Genomic DNA, 21,249 nt, shown 5'->3' with positions numbered 1-21,249 from the left:
ACGGATCCTGAAAACACACTTCTTTGAAAACGGGTCTCAGGGTGGAGAAATCCAAAAACGCAGCCCTCCCGTTTTCATGTGGACGGCGAATCCGCATACTTTCCAAAACGATGACGCCATCGCCCCACCCCGCGACGTCCCGTAACAACAACAACAACAATGGCGGACTACATGCTCGTGTTCGTGCCGCAGAAGATATTGAGCCTTTCTTGCAACTTACTCTCCTTGAAGTTGAGTGTGGTTTCCTTGCACTACCCATTGTCATCTTCTTCTTGTTGTGTTCGGTTTCTCCGTCTACTGTCTGTTTGTTTACAGCGCGCACGCTTAAAGCGCATGCTCTGTGTCTTCTTCTCCATTTTTGGTGAATGTCAAGGCCTGGAATATGAACTACAGCGTTTTCGGTCGTTTTCAGTGGATCCGTATGGACGCAAATATTCTTAAAACGATGATGAGGAAGACAGAGAAAAAAAAGATCGTTTTCGCCCGTGTGGACGGCCCCTCAGAGGGAGCTGAATGCAAAGATCAAGGAGGCTAAGGACAGCTACAGGAGGAAGCTGGAGAGGAAACTCCAGCAGAACAACATGCGGGAGGTCTGGAGTGGTATGAGGACCATCACGGGCTTCAGACCAACTAGCGGTGGAGCTGATGGCAGTGTGGCTAGGGCCAATGAGTTAAATCTGTTCTTCAACAGGTTTGACACTGCAGCCCTGGCCCCTGCTGTCTCTCCTGCTGACTGTCTCCAGCCACCACCACTTCTGACCCCCCCTCCCCCTCCTGATAGCACCTCATCCAACTCTATGAGCCCCTCGCACCCATTCCCCACTCCTCACACCTCTCCTGGTTCCCTTGCTACCTGCCCTCCTCTCACTATGGACTCCAAATCTCCCCTTCCTCAACCTGCAATGTTTACCAAAGACGCTGCAGCCCAGCGGTCTCTTGGACTACCGACCGGTGGCACTGACGTCTCATATCATGAAGACCCTGGAGAGACTCGTCCTGGATCAGCTCAGGCCTATGGTCAGGCCGCACCTGGATCCCCTCCGGTTCGCCTACCAGCCCCGGATTTGAGTTGAGGATGCCATCATTTACCTGCTGAACCTTGTCTACACCCACCTTGACAAGCCGGGGAGCACTGTGAGGGTCACGTTCTTTGACTTCTCCAGTGCTTTCAACACCATCAAGCCTGCTCTACTGGGTGACAAGCTGACGGCGATGCTGGTGGATACCCCCCTTGTGTCCTGGATTGTGGACTACCTCACTGGCCAACCACACTACGCGTGCCTGCGGCACTGTGTGTCTGATACAGTGGTCAGCAACACTGGAGCCCCACAAGGGACTGTCCTCTCTCCTTTCCTCTTCACCCTTTACACCACGCACTTCAGCTACCAGACAGAGTCTTGCCATCTTCAGAAGTTTTCTGATGACTCTGCTGTAGTTGGATGTATCAGCAACGGTGAGGAGGCTGAGTACAGGGCTGTGATGGATAACTTTGTCTCATGGTGTGAGCTGAACCACCTGCAGCTCAACACAACAAAAACCAAAGAGCTGGTGGTGGATCTGAGGAGAACCAGGACACCAGTGACTCCAGTTTCCATCCTTGGGCATAACGTGGACATTGTTGAACATTACAAATATCTGGGGGTGTACAATGACAATAAACTGGACTGGACTAAGAACACTGAAGTCCTCTACAAGAAGGGACAGAGCCACCTCTATTTTCTGAGGAGGCCTCACTCTTTTAACATCTGCTGGACGATGCTGAGGATGTTTTATGAGTCTGTGGTGGCCAACGCTATTCCGTTTGCTGTGGTGTGCTGGGGCAGCAGACTGAGAATAGCCGATGCCAACAGACTCAATAAACTGATCAGAAAGGCCAGTGACGTTGTGGGGGTGGAGCTGGACACTTTGTCAGCAGTGTCAGACAGGAGGATGCAGTCGAAGGTGTGGGCGATACTTCAGCATGTCTCTCACCCTCTCCACAACGCTCTGGTCGAGCACCTTCAGCCAGAGACTGATTGCTCCTAAATGCACAACTCGGCACCACAGGAAGTCATACTTACCTGTGGCCATCAAACTGTACAATTCCTCCCTCTGATGATCGGACTCATTTGGCTATTTATAAAACAAAACAAACAATATAACTATTCATTCTCATTTAACTTATAACGTTACAACCATTTCATTGTATATATTTCAGTTTGTATACTATTCTTTACCATTTTATTATTTATTTGTATTTTATTGTCTACTTTGATATTTTATTTTAATGTCAACTTTAATATTTTATTTTATTTACATCTTCATCTTTATCGCTTGTTTCCATTCATGCTGTATTTCTATTTCTTCTTTGCACGGAGCATTGGAACAAAAACAATTTCCCCCTGGAGATTAATAGAGTATTCTGAATCTGAATCATCTGAATCTTTCTAGTTTCAAACTGTCCTGGGGACCGTAATTTCCTCTGAGAATAACTTGTTTATTCAGTTAAGGAATCAATATATAAAAGGGCGGCCCTTAATTACTAGCCTTCTTTAACCTTTTCATACAAAGCGAAGAAAAACATCAAATGATCTTATTTGAGCAGCTGGAATCTGAATGTTTTGTAATTAAAAAACAAAAGGCAAATTATATTATCAAAGTAAATTCAGATATATTTTCTGTCAATTAATTAACAAAACCTGTTACATCTGTGTGCTCACTATTCAAAGAGATGTGTTATCTAAACAGGAAAAAACACAAGATACAACAATACAAATGAGGTGAGTTGTGCCCCAAACCCAGACTACCTACTAATTCTGAGCAGGGTTTAAGGTATTGTGGGAAAAAAGTAGAGGAAAAGGACCTTGAAGAGCTGAATGGGTTTTTGTTGGAACATCGAAAATCCAAAATTTACATTTTATTTATTCAAAATTAACCATCAATAACTCATTCAAATACTTGCTCACCTTTCACAAGCAGTGATTACTGAGGCGAGAAATCATTCTGATAAAATAACTCAGACTGCCAACATAAATGGATTTATTGTCATCTTTCCTTGACAAAAGACCTTTGAGACTAAAAAAATCCCTGCAACATAGTGACTGCAACTGTTATGAACAAGCAGATAAGGGTTTCCAATTTGAGAGACTGTATTTCTAGTAAATCTATTGTAACAGTGATATTCCAGATGTGGGGATAATGTGTTGCTGTGCAGATGTTCAAAAACTCACCATTTATTAAGGTAAATCTGTAATAACAGTAGTTAAAGGTAAAATCTAATTGATCTTCTTGATCTTTCAGTGGATAAACACAGATTCAGTGCCTGAAATAAAGAGAGGTAGTCTGGCACAAACAAACACATCTCAGGAATTAAAGATGAGATAAAACATCACAGATTCTTTTCACAGGCATGAAGTTGAAGAATTGGCTTTGGTTGTCAGCACAAGTCAAGACCAGTCATCCTAACTAAATACTGACCTGCTAATTACATCACTGTTGGCAATCACTATCAAAAAAAGGCTGTCCACAGGAGGACTCTGGGAATGCTTGCAATGAAAAAGAGTATGAAACAACAACATAAGGGTCTGCACAACCTACATTAAGACTAAAGTTGCCCTTTAAGTGCAGAAACACATCATTCATTTAGAGAGCCAATTAAAAAAATAATTTAAAATGCAAACGTCTCATTACTTTACATACACACTGCCACGTTGTGTACCTTATCTGAATCAACTGTGCACTTCCCCCTATTCAAACACATTCAGATAATGTACTCAAATATTCGGTAACATACAAACCAGTGAGCTCTTCGCGTAAAAAAATAAATGTTTGAGCCGAGGCTCCACGTCTTTGCCAGACTCAACTTTCTCCTTGAGACAAACCAAAGGGAGTGTCCACATACTGTAAAGGAAAGAGAACTTTGGATATGCTTTTGTTCAGAATGAAACTATTCGACTGTCTTTTCTCCCTCTTCAAGTATAGTGCATTTTTATGGATCCTGTCTCCTCACTGCTACATTCCCTCACTGGGTCATGTAGTCATCCAGGCAGCGTGAACTCAGCAAGCTGGTGTGCACTTTCTAACTCCTCTGCAAACACGTTTCGACCAGCACAACCCACAGGAGCAGGGGCAGGAAGCAGAGGGTAATGTGGTGGCCTGGGTGGGGGAAGTTGGGCTGAGTAGAGAGCAACGTTAGCCAGATTAACCATAGCAGCAACAGCTGAAGTCCTCTGATAAGTGATGCTGGACAGGTTACTTTTTCCTGTTGTGTTGCCTCCGCGCTTGCAGCCTCTGCCGCGCTCCAGACGGCTTTGATCCGGCTCCAATCGAGAAGGAGGGAGTCGCTGGGTTCCCTAATATAAAGAAATGCAAAAAAATGTCAGGACGTGCCATTTACATTTCTTCATCGAAGGCGTAGTAAGCAGTGCCAGAGTCTTGTCTGCTTTGTGAGCGATTAAGCCACCTTCTCTAGTGTTCAGAGCATGAGCTGAGTAAATCAATAAAAATAAGGGTGAAAAGAAAATGGAAAGCACAATACTTGTAACAATATTTAAACACAGTTTACCCTCTTAAAGCACAACTTCACTTTGCAACTTTCTCCTTTTATATATATACACACACACACACACACACACACACACACACACACCAGAAAATTACTAATAAGAAGAAAATTCAGAGAAATGACAATTGAAGTGATACTCCAACATTTTCAGTAGCAAACACCAGTAGTGCTAGTACAAAAACAAAACATCCTGAGCCCTGCATTCTTCACCTCTTCAACAACTTTTATTTTACAGTAGATAAACACTCAAAGCACAGCCTAAAAAAATCTTGGTTGCACAAAGCTCAGCTGGACTCAAGAATCTCTACCACAATCAAAAAACAGCATTAATAACTTACCAAAAGGAACAGCATTGAATCCTTGGACTGGAGTTCCAGGACTTCCAAAGGGAATTGGTCCTGTAGAAGCACTCTGGCCAAAGGATGGGGTAGACGTCCCTGCAGAAAAACCAGTACACAACTTGATTAAACTAAAATAAGAATTAGGACTAGTCAACTGAATTCTAGTTTGTTTGTTGTTGAAGAAACATTAAAATATCTTTCTAACCAAGTGAAACCAGAATAAAAATGAGACCATGACAAAAATCTCCCACCAGGACTTGACTTGACAGGTGTTTGGGAATCAGAGAAAAGTTCAATAGAACATGCAGGTTTTGTGTAAATTGCAAACTCTGTTGCCCCCGGGATTGTCTGTCTGCAAATGTCCCACTATGTCAAGATTTTATAACTGAAAGCCAAAATTGTGTTTGTGGCTTGTTTAGACATCACACTATAGAAATCCTCTGTGAAATATTAAATGGCAAACAAAACAGTTGTCATCGTTTCTTACCAAAAGCTGATTTGTCAGTAGCAGCAGCTCCAAAGTTGAAGTTTCCCATCTGTGGTGCAGGATTATTGGCAACTGGTGTTCCAAACTGGGGACATGGCATACCAGCACCAAAGTTAAATCCACCAGGTGCTGGCTGAGCAGGGCCAGAGGGAGCCGGCTGAGGAGCTGCACTGCCGAATGTGAAGGTGGCTGAGGAGGAGCTTTGAGTCTGAGCTGCAGCACCAAAGTTTGGCACAGCTGAGGGTGCAGCTGACGGAGCGGTGGTGCCACCGAAAGCAAAACCTGTGGAGCTGGCTCCAAATGCTGGTTTAGCTGTGCTCCCGAAGCTGGAAGTTGTGGTGACAGCAGCTGCGCCAAAAGCGAAAGGGGCTGGGGCTGGGTTAGAGGCAGGTGTGGCTAATGCTCCACCGCCTCCAAAGGTGAAGGGTTTTGGTGCCGGTGCTGCAGACGAGCCAAATGTTGACTGAGCTGTTGGCGCTGGTGCTGCAGATGAGCCAAAGGTTGATTGAGCTGTTGGCGCGGGTGCTGCAGACGAGCCAAAAGTTGACTGAGCCGTTGGGGCCGGTGTTGCTGACGAGCCAAATGTTGACTGTGCAGCTGGCGTTGGAAATGACGACTTTCCAAAGGTGAAAGTAGACTGGGTGGTGGCAGCAGCAGTGGTGGTGGAGGCTGTGCTGGCCATGGCAAAGCCTCCAAATGAAGCAGTGGTTGTGTTCTGGCTGGGTGCTGCCTGGCCAAAGGCGAACATATTCTGGCTGGCTGCTTGAGGGTCTAGCTGTGTGGCACCAAATGTGAATGCGCCATTGCTAGAGGTTGTAGTAGCAGCAGCGGGAGCAGCGGCAGCGGGAGGAGCTGCAGCTGACACAGTGGTGGTAGCGGCTCCAAACTGAAATGTGCTTCCTGTAATAGGGGCCTGCACTGTGGCTAAGCTGGTACTTGTTGAGGATGGTGCTGACCAGTTTCCAAATAGGGATGTCACAGCTGGCTGGGCTGTGGACTGCATGGCGGTGATGGAACCTGTGGATGCTGTGCCAGTGGGGGTATTGGTCTTGCCAGGATAGGCAGGTGGGGCAACTGTGGTGCTGCCTGTGGATCCAAAGAGTGAGGGTGTACTACTTGAAGAAGCTGTAGAGGTGGGGTTGGTGGTTGTGCTGGATGGACGCTGTCCAAAGGCAGCCGCTGAGGTGGCGTCTCCAAAAATTGACTTAAAATTTTGGACAGAGGGTTTGCTCTCTGGGGTTGATGTAGCTGGAGAGGTGGTGGTGGTGACAGCAAAGATGGGCTTGAACCCTGAAGCCAACAGAGGGTTGGTGTTACCGACTGACCCTGAATTGCTGGATGGGGCAGTAGCAGTAGCAGTAACCAGGTTGGAGGCTGAAGAAGCAGTGGGGGTGCCGATCTGGCTCGGCAGTCCGAACAGACTTGCTCCTGCTACAGGTGGAGTGCTGTTCGGAGCTCTGGAGACCTGACTCAGCACCTGAGTGAAGGCGGAGGGCTGCTCCGTCCCAGCAGAGGACAACTGAGGCTGGGCAGCAGGAGGGAGCTGTGGGGCCACTGTAGTCGAAACCTTCAAGGTTGAGCCCTTGGGTTGTTCCAGTGTGGTTGATGCAGACACTACAGACACAACAAGCCAGTTACGGAGAGAAAAACACGTCAGAATCAAAGATAAGTTATGAGATATTTGGGAGGTTCTGGATGTAAGATGTATAAATTGTTACACAGACTGACAATTATATGAGTTCTGAGTTTTTTGAATGACCCATTTATTGTGTAATAAAAGGAAAGACAAAGAGTATTGTGTCATTTTGAACTCAATGTTTACTTAACAACTTAAAATGAGAATACCAGGCCTTTATTAGTTTCTTTTTTAACTTTATCAATAATTGAGTGAATATCAATAAAAATTTTAATGCTATTTGCAGCCTGTTAATTCTTTAGTTTAACCACTACTGTCTTAAAATGAGTTATTGTGGAAGATTATTTTCAGCTCATATGCGTTGTCTTCACATTTTTTTCTGTCTTTTCATTAACGGAAGCATAGACCTGTTACAAATGTCTACTGCTCATCTCTCCATCTGAGATTTTCTGGAAATGAATGCAAGACGACTTCAGAACTTCTTGTGGAAACATCATCAGTTCAGTGGTCATACCTGTAGTTGTGTTAGCAGAAGGTGCGGAGCTAGCAGGATTGGTGCCCTTCTTTTTCAGCGCCTCCAGAAGCGGGTTAGAGGCTGCAGGTGTTGCGGGCGCTTTGCCAACACTGCTGCCTGGACTGGGGTCCAGGTTGATGACTGGAATAACTGAGCTGGAGGATGTGGGCAGAGGAGCTGCTAGAAGGCTGCTCAGGGTGGTGGTGGAGTTGGTAGAGGAGGGAGGCTGGGTGGACAAAGTTGCTGGGGGAGAGACAGACTTCTGTGGCTCTGGAGCTACAAGAGGGCAAATTAACAGAAAGTATAGAGGTCAAGGTCGAGGCTTATCCGGGCAACAGCTTCATGAGACTAGTCGAGTCCAATTGTCCTGACAGTCCACCCGGAGGAGCAATTACTCAGCAACATAATTCAGGGATGTGATTGGACAAAGATAAAAAAGCAGGAAATTATGAGGACCCTGACATGTAAATGACGTCTGCCTTGGTTCATTTAATTTAACTTAACATATGGACAACTGACTGCATAATATAGGAATCAGAAACAGAAATGCTTTACAGCAGCTCCCATTCAAAGTCAAGAATATGCAGAAAAATAGTAGTCATAATAATAATATTAATTAATAAAATAACTATAGTAATAAAAAAACTATATATATGCTGCATATTTATAATAGAAGTCTACTGCAACTGTACTTTTTTTTTTTACCATTAAATGTTATTTTATACATTATCATATTTTATAATGTTCTGTCATGGAGTACATCACTTCACTGCTAACAGAAAAGAAAGCAGCTCACAGCCAGTTGCGGCTTCGTATCGTGATCTGCAGATTATGAAATTCACAGTTACATGTCAGGATGAGGTTATTATAGACAGATTCAATATTTAACTGTCATGTGTCATCACAGTAACAGCGTTACATACATTAGCAGCTGTAAACACATAAACACATTATAAAACACATCATGTGGTCCCCTTTAAACGCCGGGTGCAATTGTATATTTTGGTAAATAACCGCCGGTTCCAAATTAATGCCGAGTCTAATTTATAAAAAAAAAAAACACATCAAGGAAGAAGACGCGACATCTGACACGGCACGATTTTTTTCTTCGCCTTTTTCACGTATTATGCAGCAAACTTTCTGTCTTAAAATATGCAGAGGAAAACTCGGGAGAAGCAGCCGCTAGATGATTCTCTGTCGACCAGAAGAGAGGGAGAAATTGGCGAAAAAATAAAACAGAGCTTCAGCGTCTGTCTGAGGAGGACAGCAACAGGGCCAGGCTGCCTGCTGGAGGCAGGAAGAAGTCTAGCGAGGAGCCTGAGATAAACATGCAGGGATGAGTTATCAGCAAACGGGCACGCCACGAAAGAGTGTCCCGCAAAATGATCAGGGTGACGGAGAAACACATGTTCGCCACCGTGAGTGACAGCAGAGATGAGGAGTTGGATAAATCGTTTCCTCCGTGGCCTCTGGTTAATGGCGGCCTGGCGGTCCTAAATTTGACTTTTGACTCTTGAGTTGCGTGGGCAACACCACAATATTTTTAAAGGTTTACTTAATAAATGGCACCCTGACACACTGACAATGTTAGAATCTGTAGGTGTGAGTGGAGCGCAACAGCAGAGCATGAATCAAACAGTAGGGTTGGGCCAATTACATAAATGTCAAGCCAGATTAATATTAGGTTTCATGCTTGACCAGACCAGTAATATCAAAGTAGCTGTCACACATGACTCAGTTGCTGCCAGGAGCAACATAAGGAGAGTCCGTGAATGACAGCAGCACTACAGTCATGTCGTTGTGATACATCATATTTTTATTTCTCACAACAATTCAACTTTCCGTATTCTAACGATTGAAATCAAAATAATAAGTAAGATTTCAGCTGAGTAAAACTGGAGGAAAAAAACACAGAAGCTACAGTTCAAGTTGCCTACGTACATGAGTTAGCAAGTCAATGAGTTTTCCGCAACACATTCCTGCAAATGTTTCACAATAAACGGCTTGTTAAGAAACAGGGTTTCTGTCCACTAAAACGCTAGAGGGCTTCTTATTTGTAACAGATACGTTAAGTGTTGAGTTTGTATTCACAGCATTAAGCACCAACTTTAAGGGCATACAGAAGCAGCGATTAAAAAGGAGGCTTCTTACTAAAGAGTGTAACATCAGCCTGCAACGCTAGTTAGCTGCAGCGTAACCTGCATCAAGCCGCTACATACTAGTATCGTGCCACTGTGTGCACAACTCGCAACTCTAATACAACAAAGCAAGACATAAGCACCACAGCACCAATGGAACCGAGCTAATCGATTATTCTGGGGCTCCTGCTAACTAGCAACACGCTACTAGCTCACTCCACCCTGTAACTGCTGTTTCAGTCTGTTGGCAAAAGTTCAAACTGGTTGAAGCTCACAGACCTGGAAACCTACCAAAACTTATCAAACAGTGTTGAAGTTAAATAGAAGATGAGTTATATTGTTTATTGTTGTGGCTGCTTCTGCTCACCAGGTGTCTCCAGGACCTTCTGGATCTTACTGATGGCAGCCTTTTTCTCTTCATCCAGGTCCTTCACAGTAATTGTGTAGCCCAGCTCTGGAGGTGGGGGCTGCAAGTCAACAAACACAGACAGTAATCTAGAGCCATAGACTATATGAACAAGGGCATCTAGAAGCATGAAGTCTGACAATGTGGCACTCCTTACCAGAGAGATCTGATCATCTCGGTGGCTGGACACCAACTGGATCTTGCGTTTCCTCTTCCCACCACTACCAGTAGAGTCTGTTGAGGTAGTGACTGGGACCTTGGGGACTGTCGCCAGTTTCACTGCAACGTCATCATATAATGGAAAATGAATCTAAATCAGAGTATTCAGTCTCAATTTGTTTTATTTAGAATACTGTTATGTGTTTTAAGGTAAAACGTATCAGTCTTTTACAGGGATAAAATGTTGTATTCTGGATATATTTCCATTACAGGGTTCTCCCCAGACGGTGGAACAGCGGCGCTGCGCCGCTCTACCGCTCGGTCAGCGCCGCTATACTCCGCGCGTGACAGTGTCGAGCGTCCGTCCGTCCGTCCGTCCGCCCGCCGTCCCCCGGTTGACGGCTAGGAGCTCCCGGCTGACGGCAATGAGCGTCCGTCCGTCCCCCGGCTGACGGAGTTGATGACCGGCTGTCCGTACGTCCGTGTCTCCCCCCCCCGGACTGTCGTTGACGAGCGGTCCCCCCCCACCCCCCCGAACTGACATTGACGAGCGGTCGCGCACCCGCCCCCCCCCCCCCCGACAGACGGTGCGCCGCTATACTAAGAATTTCTGGGGAGAACCCTGCATTATTGTTCTTGGTGTTCTTTTACAGTAAGATCCTTCCGTCAATCATCAGAACTGTTGTCATGATGAAGTTGTGGACGGGTTTTGCCCTGATCCGATCCACTGGATCAGCATTAAATACTGACTTTGTTGAATGGATTAAGTATCAGCATCTAATGTGCAAATACCAGGCCTAAAATATCAGCCAGGTGTGAAGTAGTTCCTTCATTTTTGTCTTAAAAAATTATATTATTCTGCTGCCAGTTACATTCATTCAGTCACGGTGTCGTAGTCAAATCCCTGTCCCCGAACGTAACAACAAATTAGAAGTTAGGGCAATGACCATAAACCATGTGTAGTCCATATCTGTCTGTATACATTGTTGTTGTGCCATTACATTTATTGTTTATTACAGCCATTGGAGATTAATAACACTTACAACTAACAGGTGCCTTTGCAGATATTGCCTGGTCCGACCTCACTGAGGACGCTGAGCTGGGAGACTGCCCGTCATCCTCTCTGGTAAAGAAACCACATGTTAAAAACTGTATCATTAAACTAAATATGGACGATAAGCAGGAAACCAGTGGAGACCTACCTGAGTCTTTTTGAGGCTCCTTCAGGAGTCTGAGATCGAGATGATCCAGGGCTGGACAGAGGGGAGCTGGCTGCTGACCGTTTCTTCAACTGTGAAAGTAAACAGAGATTAATCTAAAAACCTCCACTTGATCTCAGCTGAGAAATGTACGGTGCACATTCAGCTGGTAAGTGTTACCTGGCTGATGCCTAGAGTAGAACTGTAGGAGCTGTAGATGGGGTTTCTTGTGCTCCCTGGGGTTCCTCTTGGGGCATGGGCACCACTGGCAGAACTGATGGAGGACGTGCGAGACCTCTTCATGATAGATTCCTCCAACAATGAGGTCATCCCTCTTTTCAGGCTTCCTGGCCTGGAGAATGGAAAAAGGAAGGGATTTAGACGGCCGCTCTATACTTGGGCATGATAGAATTAAATGCAGTCAGTAAAACTCAAAGACGAGCTGTAACAATGTAAGGAAAAACAGCAGCACACAAAGACTCACTTAGGGACTAGCTGTGATGGTGTTCCATTTGGTAAAAGAGGCCCAAAAGCAGAATGTGCACTTCCACCACTGTCGTTACGCCTTGGGAAATGAAAATGGATAACAAACATGCATAACACTTTAACTGACTACTACTGACAGAAAATGTGTGGCTTCAATTATCTTTTAAATTGATGTTTTTTCCTCATTCAGAAGCACGTGTCTTTAAAGTAAATGTAAAGACTAAAGGCTTCAGTCAGACATGACAACGTAATTTCACAGACAGCCAGCATGAGATTCATTAATATACACAGAGTGCTGGATATTCCTTATTCAACTCAGTTGAATTAGTTCAGACAGGTACCTTCTTTTGCTTCTCTGCTCAGTTATGAAACTTCTGTCCTCATCCTCCACGTCTCTTTTGCGGGTTTCCTTCAAAACCTTGAGGACACTTTCCCGGGAGCAGGGGTCTACAGGGGCCCTGGGGAGCCCTGCAGCACTGAAGTGGTCAAATCTAAAAACAAAATAGGTCACAACTGGTCAGCGTTAATATTCCAAACAGCAAAGATACAGCAGAGTGTAACCCAGAAAACCAGGATTTCACTGAGCTTGACCCGGGACGTTACTGAACGACTAATTACTTCTGTCAATGGCAGAGATAAACTGTTAGGTGTGGAGGTAATTCATTTTAGCCGTGTCACATCATGTCAATCTATAAAGTTGTGTTACTGTTACTACTTCAGGGCTACAAACATATTATCTTCATAGTCAAATGTCTATTTATATTTCTATTGATTGATTTATTGATCCTTTATAAATTAAATAATGCCAGATAAGTTTGAAAAATACTGTGAGACCAACAGGTTCAAAAGAAGAGAAAGATGGCAAATGGCACATTTGAAAAGCTGGAATCAGCAAATATTTCCATTTTTTGGCTTATCAAGTGGATTAAAACATTCAAATAATTATCAAAAGTATTGCAGATCAATTTTCTGACAGTTGCATAATTATAACAGCCACAAAAAAAACATGACCAAAAAAAAAAAATATGACTCAAGGTGATTCCATGTTTTTATACAATGTGTGCCATTTATTTCTATAAATTAAAAAATTAATAAAACTAGACATGATGGCAGACTAAGTCTGTGTGAATGTAGAGACCTGGGCGTGTTGTGGTGGTCAGGCCGGGCAATCTTCACAGTGACGGGGCTCAGGACAGCCGGAGAGTTGCGAGGACTCAAGACATTTTTCTTCCTGAAACCGTCCCAATTGACAGGAGGTAGAACTCCCACTGATGAGGCACCCGGCTGCTGCAGGGGGTAGTGACGCTGGGGGGTGATGGTGAACCTGCCCACTGTGCCCAGTGGCTCCCTGAGGAGAAAAAACAATATGATGCAACAGTAGATAAATGTACTTGCCTCCAATAAACAGTAAAAAGCCAAGATTAAGAGCGCACATCTACATCAACAGGCAATCTGTAGCCCTACCTACAAAACCCTGGCTTTTTTGTCACGCCAAAGATGTCTATTGTCTGATTGCACTGACCAAAAGATTTTCCTGGGCAGAAAACAACATTTCCATTTACTCTGTGGAAATATTAGTTTCAAACGCTGTTTTTTGCCACAGTTATACAGCAGTCTGCGGGCAAGCTGTAGACATCTTTCAGATCACATTAAGCTCCCTTGAAACTAAAATCAGCTGCTAGATTACATTCTAAAACAAACATAGGGAAGGGTATGAGACCAAATCACAGAGTAAAATGCAGAGGGGTAACATGACAAATTGTCAGTTGTATATGTTTTTATTACTCCGTATAGTGGCCTCAAAGGACCAATATACTTGGTAGTAGCAGCAGTTTATGAAAAGAAGCCCGACTTTTTCTGGGGCCATCAATGGCATTCTGGGAAACAGAGAAGTTAAGCCACTTACTAAAGTTAGTGATATATTTGCTTCTTTATGCGGGGTCACTGATAATTTATGGCCTTGTCTGCTTTCTGAACAATGCTATTGTTTATTTAAATAATTCAGTGTTCTAGTTGTACTCCATATTCTCTAATATATCTTAATGTCGGACAACACGTCTTGATAAATACTGTGAACACCAGCAACAACAAAGGAAATATGTCCATGACTTAAATATTTTGAAACGGCTGATGTTTCCCTTAAAAAACTGCCAATATTGTAAATGAAACAAATTAAGACCACAGACGAGGCATATTAATGTTTTCCGTTTCATAAATCTCAGATCGTTTCAAGCCCATTTCCCACTAATAATGATTTTTTTAAATGCTTGTTGTACAATACCTTGGCATAACGTTAGCAACAGAGATTATTAAATGGTGGCGACAACGATCTGTCGACAGGCTTAGGAGTTAATAATTTATACCCGCCAAGAAATTGAACCTTTATCTTCCTCGCCACTGCCGGTAACGTGCCGCCTCCAAACACACTGAGCGCTTGCGTTAGCGGTTGAAGCGTGATTTTATTATGAACGTACCCAGCAAATGACAGCCTCCTGTTCGGTGTATAGACAGCATGGTTGGGTCTGGATAGTTTTTCCCGCAGCTGCTCTCGGGGATTTCTCCCTGCTCTTGGCCTCCCAGGGTCGGCGGTTGGACTTTCGGGCTTCCCGATGTAACTCCCCATGAGGAAATCCCGAGGGCTGAAAAGAAAGGAGTCACTTTCCAAGGTTTCCCTCCGATAAATCCCAGGTTCACCGAACCTTTCTCTTAAGTTTCCCTCTGACTCCCGGAGTCCGGGGGTTTTGTTTCTGCTACTCTTGGTTTTCCCCCGTGCGGCCACCGACACGCCGGTTATCCCCCAACCCACCAACCACCGCCGGAGCACGGCTGGGACGTTAAGCCCAGCCCGCGGATTCAGGCCTAGCCTGGCGGGAAGCGGTTCTCCGCTGTGATAGTAACACACTATACAACAAACTGCAATAATTAAACTCGCATAAAGAACAGTGGGGACATAATAGAAAGCAAAACTAACTATGCCAAAAGCAGAGAGAAGCGCTAAATGTTTCTCTCTAGGTGACATGGCGGCAGCGCGCCGCCGGAGGACTTTCATATCCCATCATGCTGCTGTTCTGGCCCCGTCTTCTTCTTTGGAATCAAAGCGCTGGTCGTTTTGGTCCGACAGCGCCCCCTATCGGACTGGAGTTTGTTTTCACATTGATTTAACACCTTCCACAAAATGTTTTGTCAATATTCAGTGGTAAAATGTGACTGCAGAGCTACGCTAGTACTTTTATAGTACAGTCATAAGGTATTTGTATTTGACTCTAGAACTGTATTTTATTTTTATTCTTCAACAACAATATGTTCACCTGACAGCTGTATTTGGTCACTTCTACCTAACCCTATCTAACAACAACACATGAGATTATTTTGATAAAATTATGACAACCAAATACAGTGGCTCCTGAGGGTAAATCATAATGATATTTTAGAAAGCACAATATTTCAGAAAGCGCAAACATTTCGGAAAACACAATGGCAAATTTTTACAAAAGACAACATTTGCTAAAAAATTGCTGAAATGTTTCTTCATTGTTTCTTCTGACATGTTGCTGTGTTATCCTAAAAACAATGGTTTGTAAAATTTGGTGTTTTTTTTATGTTATGTCATCCTAAATGTCGTCGAGATTACAGAAATTTTATGTTCTGGGAACGTTGCGTTTGCTGAAATATTGTGCTCTTGTTGTGTTTTGACCCTCAGGGCCACTGTGGGACTGATATAATATAAAGCTTGAGCTTTATATTATATGATATCAACCAAGCTAATTCCGTTAACTAATGAAGACTGTGAAGTTTGACCCTAAAGAGTTGAAAGATCCAGGAAAAGCCAGTAGGTAAGTGGAACATTGACATGATATTATTTCGCCAACGTACCATTTAATTTGCCTTTAAATGACCATGGATAATAGGTTTCAGGACACTTCAGGGTTTTTATTTTTGAAATATTATTTCAACACAACATCTAACATTGCATAATGCAACACAGACTTATAGGCATACTGTAAGAAAACAGAGAGCAAATCTTTTTTATACGACAGAACAATAGCAATTCTGGCAGCCCTGAGATTATTATTCAAGATATATGCTTGTATTTTATCAGGGAATATTAAAATCACTTTTAAGTCACTCATTAGGATGTTATTGTACAAAAAAGAATAGTTTGTTAAGCCAACGTTTTCAAAAACACATCTTCTTGTTCCTTTGCTGTGCTCCTGTCTTTTGCACTGAACGGGGACATTTGGACTTCAAAGATCTTGTCAAATGCACTGTAGTCCACACGAAACGCCCCTTTCTCCAAGGAAATGCATGACTCAAATCGGTGGCCCCAGAGGACCTCATCCTCGGTGTAAGATGTCCTTGCCTGGCATGTCATACCTGGAAAACATCAAAGCATCAAAAGGGTCATATAGATGTTCCATCATCAGCATTTACACCAGGAGATATGTACTGTTAAGCACATATTGATTATCTTTGTCCACCTATTAGCAAATTAATTTCAAATAGGACCTTTTCTCTGTATATCTGTCTTTCCATCCACAGCTGAAGAACCTTTTCAGCCAATAAGAACATAACTTTTCAAAGAATAGTTTTTGGTGTTGTTTGGCAGTGTTGCTTGGACAAAATAAGCTTTTCAAGAACATTTACTTAAGGTGCATTCAGACTTCACAAAGTGTATAATGTTTATCCTCACACAACTCATAAATTGAGGGATTTTTGACTGTAGTTGATGTGGCTGCTTTGACCTATAATATGTTTGTGTAAAGTTTGCTACCTGCCGTGGCACAAAACCTTTCAAATTGTTGTGTATTATTGTTAATAATGATTAGATACATGTTATCCCTGCCGTTCAGTTAATACAATGAACATTCATGGAGCACATCATTTAATATGACGTTATTATATAAATTTTGACTGCCTTCCCATGTCCCCGATTGTGCAGAAAAGGTAGGTAATGTGATATGATTAACATGGCAAGATTAGCTAACAAATATATATGATTATGATTAGTTAGCTACGCCTGCCATAGTTTTCATATTTATTGGCCTTGTAACTCAAGTCATTTGCTCCGAATCAAGGTAAGGCAAGTCAATTCCCTACCCTTCCCAAATATTCTGCAGTCTTACCTGCAGTTTTCATCTTTTATGAGCAGACAAGCTATCAGTACCTGTCTAATAATTATATTATTGGCCAATTTATGTAACCAGTTAACCCAAGTATGACAATTAACTGTATTTGCATTTAAACCGACAATCAATATAAAATATAAATGTACATTTACAAAACAAATTTAAGCATATTTATTTTTTATTTTCTTCTTCTTCTTCAAAAATCCCTTTTAAACAGGGAAATACTGACAGCCAGACTAAAAATGTAAAAATAAACAAGCATGAAAGTAATAGAAAGTTATTCACACCATCATGTTCCAAGTCAGGTTGAATCCTGAGTCTTTAACTTACAATTCCGAGTGGAGCCTTTTATTTTCTCAAGTCAAGTCAAGTCATCAAAACAATGACTGGAGTCGACTGAAGTCCAAGTCCCAATGACTCTAGTCCAAATCCCCGGTGTGCACAGAACAATTGGTTGCGAATACAATTCGCACCTTAATTGTTTTCAGCTTGCCACATGCCAAAAATATCCCTGTGATTACTTAGAATACACATAATAATATAGACATTGCAAATGAGAGAAGCTCAGATCTCACTGCAACAAAGCTTGATCTGATTTCTGCCTTAAATGAACAACACGTTTCATGTCCAGCTTCCTCAGGGTATACTCATTAGCAGTGGGGTTTTGATAAATCCTGAACTCAACATTTAGCACCCTGTCTGCAGGGATAAAGTCTACATTCATTTACTGTCATTAAATCTCTTACTGTGAGCACTGCCTAAATAAAAAACAGTAATTCAACTGAGGATCCCAGTGTAGCATACCAGAAATTATCAATAGCATCGAGACCTGCTAACCCAGTCACGACATGTCAAGGACAGCAGCTGTGTTGTGTTTGTGATCAGAGAGTCAGAGTAGCTAGAACAGATCTGTATCCTGAAGATGAAGCACGAGGTGATGGTCTTTCCATCCACCCACACTTCTTACTTGATGCATCATTTGGCAACTCACTGTACGAGGACCTTAAAATCCTCTTTTTGAGGACTGCACAAAACTTAAAAATATATGTACAAACCTGATGCTTCAACTATTCCCTCCAGGATGACAATGATCTCAAAGGTCTCCCTCTTCAGACGCTCGGACCCCACCTCCCAAAAGGGGCTGCTGTCATTGATGACATGGGTAATGGTCTGGGGCTCCACCAGGAGCAGCCTGTCTCCTCCAGTGTCATAGCCTAGATTGATTTCTGATTGCTCCAGCGGGATGAACTCGCCCTCCTTGGTCTGCCTGGACTTGATCAGCTTGGCCCGGATTTTGGCATCAACCATGTGGCTCTCTCTCAGGTCACCAATGCGAAAAAGCATGCACAGCTTCTTGTCACGCTCACAAATGACACAGTGCTTGCTGAAGATTAGCGTCTGGGCCCTCTGCTGTGGCCGGGAGATTTTAACAAACATGCAGCCTACCATTAGAGCGTCGATAATGGAGCCGAGGATGGACTGGACCATCAGTATAATCGTTCCCTCAGGGCAGTTAGCTGTCACCATCCTGGAGCCGTACCCAATGGTCCTCTGGCTCTCTAATGACAGCAGGAGGGCTGAAAGAAAGCTGTCTACATTTTGAAAGCATGCTTTCCATTGTGGATCATCAACGTGTGCAATGTCGTCACGCAACCAAGCACCAAAGAAGTAGAATACACCAAAAACCACCCATGTGAGAATGTAGCACATAGTGAAGACAAGAAGGAACCAGCGATATTTGAGGTCCACTAATGTGGTGAAGATATCTGAGAGAAAGCGACTCTTGTCTGCGATAGGTCCGAGATTGACCCTGCACTTGCCATCCTTGGTAACATAACGCTGGCGCTGATTGCTTGCAGTGATATGCAGCAAGTCCTCGTCACCCAACAGCTTAGAGCGCTTCTTGTGACTCTTTGCAACATGCAGCTTCTCTATTGCAGAGACGGGAACATTACAGCTACCAGTGGAGCCTCTCGATTGCCACCTGGTGCTGAAACGTTTGAGGTGTCTGCTGCGATGCAAACGCTGAGGCTTTGGATTCTCTTCCACTGGTTCCAGAGGTGCTACTTGGATCGTCTGCTGCTGGGGAGGCTCTTGCTTAGCCAAAGTCAGAGGCAGAGAGGACTCCTGAGTGTTTGGTAGTGGTGAGCTGTTGTGCAAATTGTTGATGAGAGAGGTTCTTCTTGTGGTCATTGTGGAACCATTAATTGATTTAGTTGTAACCTGAAATGAAGGAACATTTCGTAGGGAATGCAAAAGTGCAAAAGACCTGAACTGAATAAACAACTTTTAGATTCATAACTGATTCCTATTGAAGGCTGTCTAATTCTAATGATCATATCACATCATCATCAACATATTTTTGAGTGTAAGAGGACTTTAACATAGAGAGCTGTACCTTGTAAGGGTAATGGACTGACTCAGGCTGTGGTCGGGGCAGGTATGCCAGCAGATGTTTAGCAGTAAGAGTCTGAGTTGGGGGAATGGAGTTCCTGCGAGGCTCGATCCTTACAGGGCACCTGATGTGACTGCTGCATGGAACGTTCGGTAGTGTCTCTCTGCTGCACATCACAGTAGATCATTGCTGATGTCCCCAAGATATTGATTAACCTTCCAGCCTGACTTCTGTTTGGGCAACAGAATTAAATGGAATCAATGATTTCAGTTTTCAACAGCAGCTACTGAGTCACATGGCAACCAAATCTCTTTTGTTCGGGTTTGTAGAAATGGAGAAAAAGGAGTGAGGATCATTAAGAAAGCGGTGACGGCACTGAACTTCTTATTTATATTCTGGTGCCCTTCAAAAAGAAAATCCCTGAGAAACGTCTGTAGATCAGACCAAGCTATGGTGTTGAGTGATGATGTTCCCAGAGCAAATATTACTTTACTTACATTAGTACAGCACGAGGTTTCATCAGTTTGAAGTGGGCTGATCAGTGTCTCGGTCACTGCCACAGTTTATTCCCATGTAGGGATTATCACTAATCCTCAAAATTAATCAGCGAAACACCAAAGAACACGATGGATTTTAAAAGATTACTGACTGTATTTGCCAGAAAGCTTAAAGAAAGTATTGTCCAGATGTGACCAAATGAATTGTGATAAATTCACTATTCTCTGGTGAAAATGTCAAAACAGTGCGATGTTTACTGTATCACACTGGGAGGGGTCAGCTGGCCAGGGTTGTCTGCTTCTTAAAAAGTTAGTTGTTAAAAGAGACTATTTGTTGCATTGATTTTTTTAGTTTTTGTATCATCTCACATACAGAAGATGAAATATGCCTGTACATTGACAAGTGGCAAGAAATATAATGCATAAGCAAACACAAACATTTGTTATGTTTTGGCATTATTTGTATAACCCTTATGTAAAAATATGCTTAATAAAAAGGAGATGTTTACAGATAGATGTGATACAATATACCTCAAAAAAGATTTATCATAAAAAAATTTCATGGTTTTGCTTTAGCTGATTTTTTAGTGTGCCCTGGTGAAAATCCTCTCCACCTGCAGAAACTTTCAGTTGTATGCGATTTATTGAAAATCAATTGGCAACTATTTGTAAATCAAAAATGCAAAGCACTACCCAATTTCTGCTTTTCAAGTGTGACAATCCGCTGCTTATTCATGCCTTTTTTTCATTTTGTTTTGGACAGCTGGTCACACAGAACAAAATACATCTACAGACATCATTACATTTTATTCCCTACCAAATGATTAATCAATTTATTGAGAAATTAATCTGCAGATTAATCTAATGAAAGTTATCTTTAGCTGTAACCTTAGAATTATTTGCAAATTACATAATAATAAATCATATGACAACTGTGGTCAAATGTTATAAAACATGGAAATGTGAGATTAGAGGGCTATATTCCTGATCTATATTCATTGTTGATACTTGAAAACCTTGAAACTGCAATAGGGCTGTTACAGCTGAGAAGCATTCAAATAATTATTAATCCTACATTTAAAAATGTAAAAATAACTTTTTTCAGATTTCTTCCACTGATTATAACACATATATCTCGACATGAAGAGAAAATAATCACATACCTCTGTAAAGCATAACTCAAGATGAAAACTGCTGCTGCGAGAAACTCCACTTGCTGGGTGAAGTTTGATCAGATGGAGGAGGGTGTGAGGAGCTGCTCCGTGACCGCCCATCTGTTTGTATCCTCCCCCCTCTGAATTCTGACATCATTTAACTCAAAG

General features: G+C 42.9%; 2 protein-coding genes across 2 annotated transcripts; both read right to left on the bottom strand.

Annotated features, from left to right (window-relative positions):
* Positions 1 to 2,883: 2,883 nt before the first annotated feature.
* pom121 (POM121 transmembrane nucleoporin) lies at positions 2,884 to 14,991 on the bottom strand. The gene is made up of 13 exons (XM_030438350.1): positions 14,384 to 14,991; positions 13,048 to 13,257; positions 12,251 to 12,400; positions 11,908 to 11,988; positions 11,604 to 11,775; positions 11,427 to 11,515; positions 11,268 to 11,347; positions 10,223 to 10,344; positions 10,027 to 10,126; positions 7,522 to 7,797; positions 5,372 to 6,985; positions 4,882 to 4,980; positions 2,884 to 4,331 (listed from the first exon to the last, which is right to left on the bottom strand). The coding sequence occupies exons 1-13, from the start codon at positions 14,956 to 14,958 to the stop codon at positions 4,231 to 4,233; spliced, it is 3,669 nt and encodes a 1,222-aa protein (XP_030294210.1). The 5' UTR covers positions 14,959 to 14,991; the 3' UTR covers positions 2,884 to 4,230.
* Positions 14,992 to 15,853: 862 nt separating this feature from the next.
* Positions 15,854 to 21,187, bottom strand: LOC115594337 (G protein-activated inward rectifier potassium channel 3-like). The gene is made up of 4 exons (XM_030438351.1): positions 21,091 to 21,187; positions 19,434 to 19,660; positions 18,091 to 19,258; positions 15,854 to 16,283 (listed from the first exon to the last, which is right to left on the bottom strand). Exons 2-4 carry the CDS (start codon positions 19,602 to 19,604, stop codon positions 16,072 to 16,074), a joined length of 1,551 nt encoding a protein of 516 aa, XP_030294211.1. The 5' UTR covers positions 19,605 to 19,660; positions 21,091 to 21,187; the 3' UTR covers positions 15,854 to 16,071.
* Positions 21,188 to 21,249: the final 62 nt, after the last annotated feature.

Source organism: Sparus aurata, chromosome 13 (genome assembly GCF_900880675.1).
Source record: "Sparus aurata chromosome 13, fSpaAur1.1, whole genome shotgun sequence".
Lineage (NCBI taxonomy): Eukaryota > Metazoa > Chordata > Actinopteri > Spariformes > Sparidae > Sparus > Sparus aurata.
The sequence above is the reverse complement of the archived record's forward strand: the minus strand, read 5'-3'. Positions and strand labels throughout refer to the sequence as shown.

Coding starts and splice junctions, on each gene's coding strand:
- LOC115594337 (XM_030438351.1), bottom strand. CDS start 19,604: ATGTGCAGCAGAGAGACACTACCGAACGTTCCATGCAGCAGTCACATC. Junction 19,259..19,433: donor CAGTCCATTACCCTTACAAG/GTACAGCTCTCT, acceptor CCTTCATTTCAG/GTTACAACTAAATCAATTAA. Junction 16,284..18,090: donor GGGAATAGTTGAAGCATCAG/GTTTGTACATAT, acceptor GATGTTTTCCAG/GTATGACATGCCAGGCAAGG.
- pom121 (XM_030438350.1), bottom strand. CDS start 14,958: ATGAAAGTCCTCCGGCGGCGCGCTGCCGCCATGTCACCTAGAGAGAAA. Junction 12,401..13,047: donor GACCACCACAACACGCCCAG/GTCTCTACATTC, acceptor TTTTGTTTTTAG/ATTTGACCACTTCAGTGCTG. Junction 11,348..11,426: donor GGAGCCTCAAAAAGACTCAG/GTAGGTCTCCAC, acceptor TTTCTTTACCAG/AGAGGATGACGGGCAGTCTC.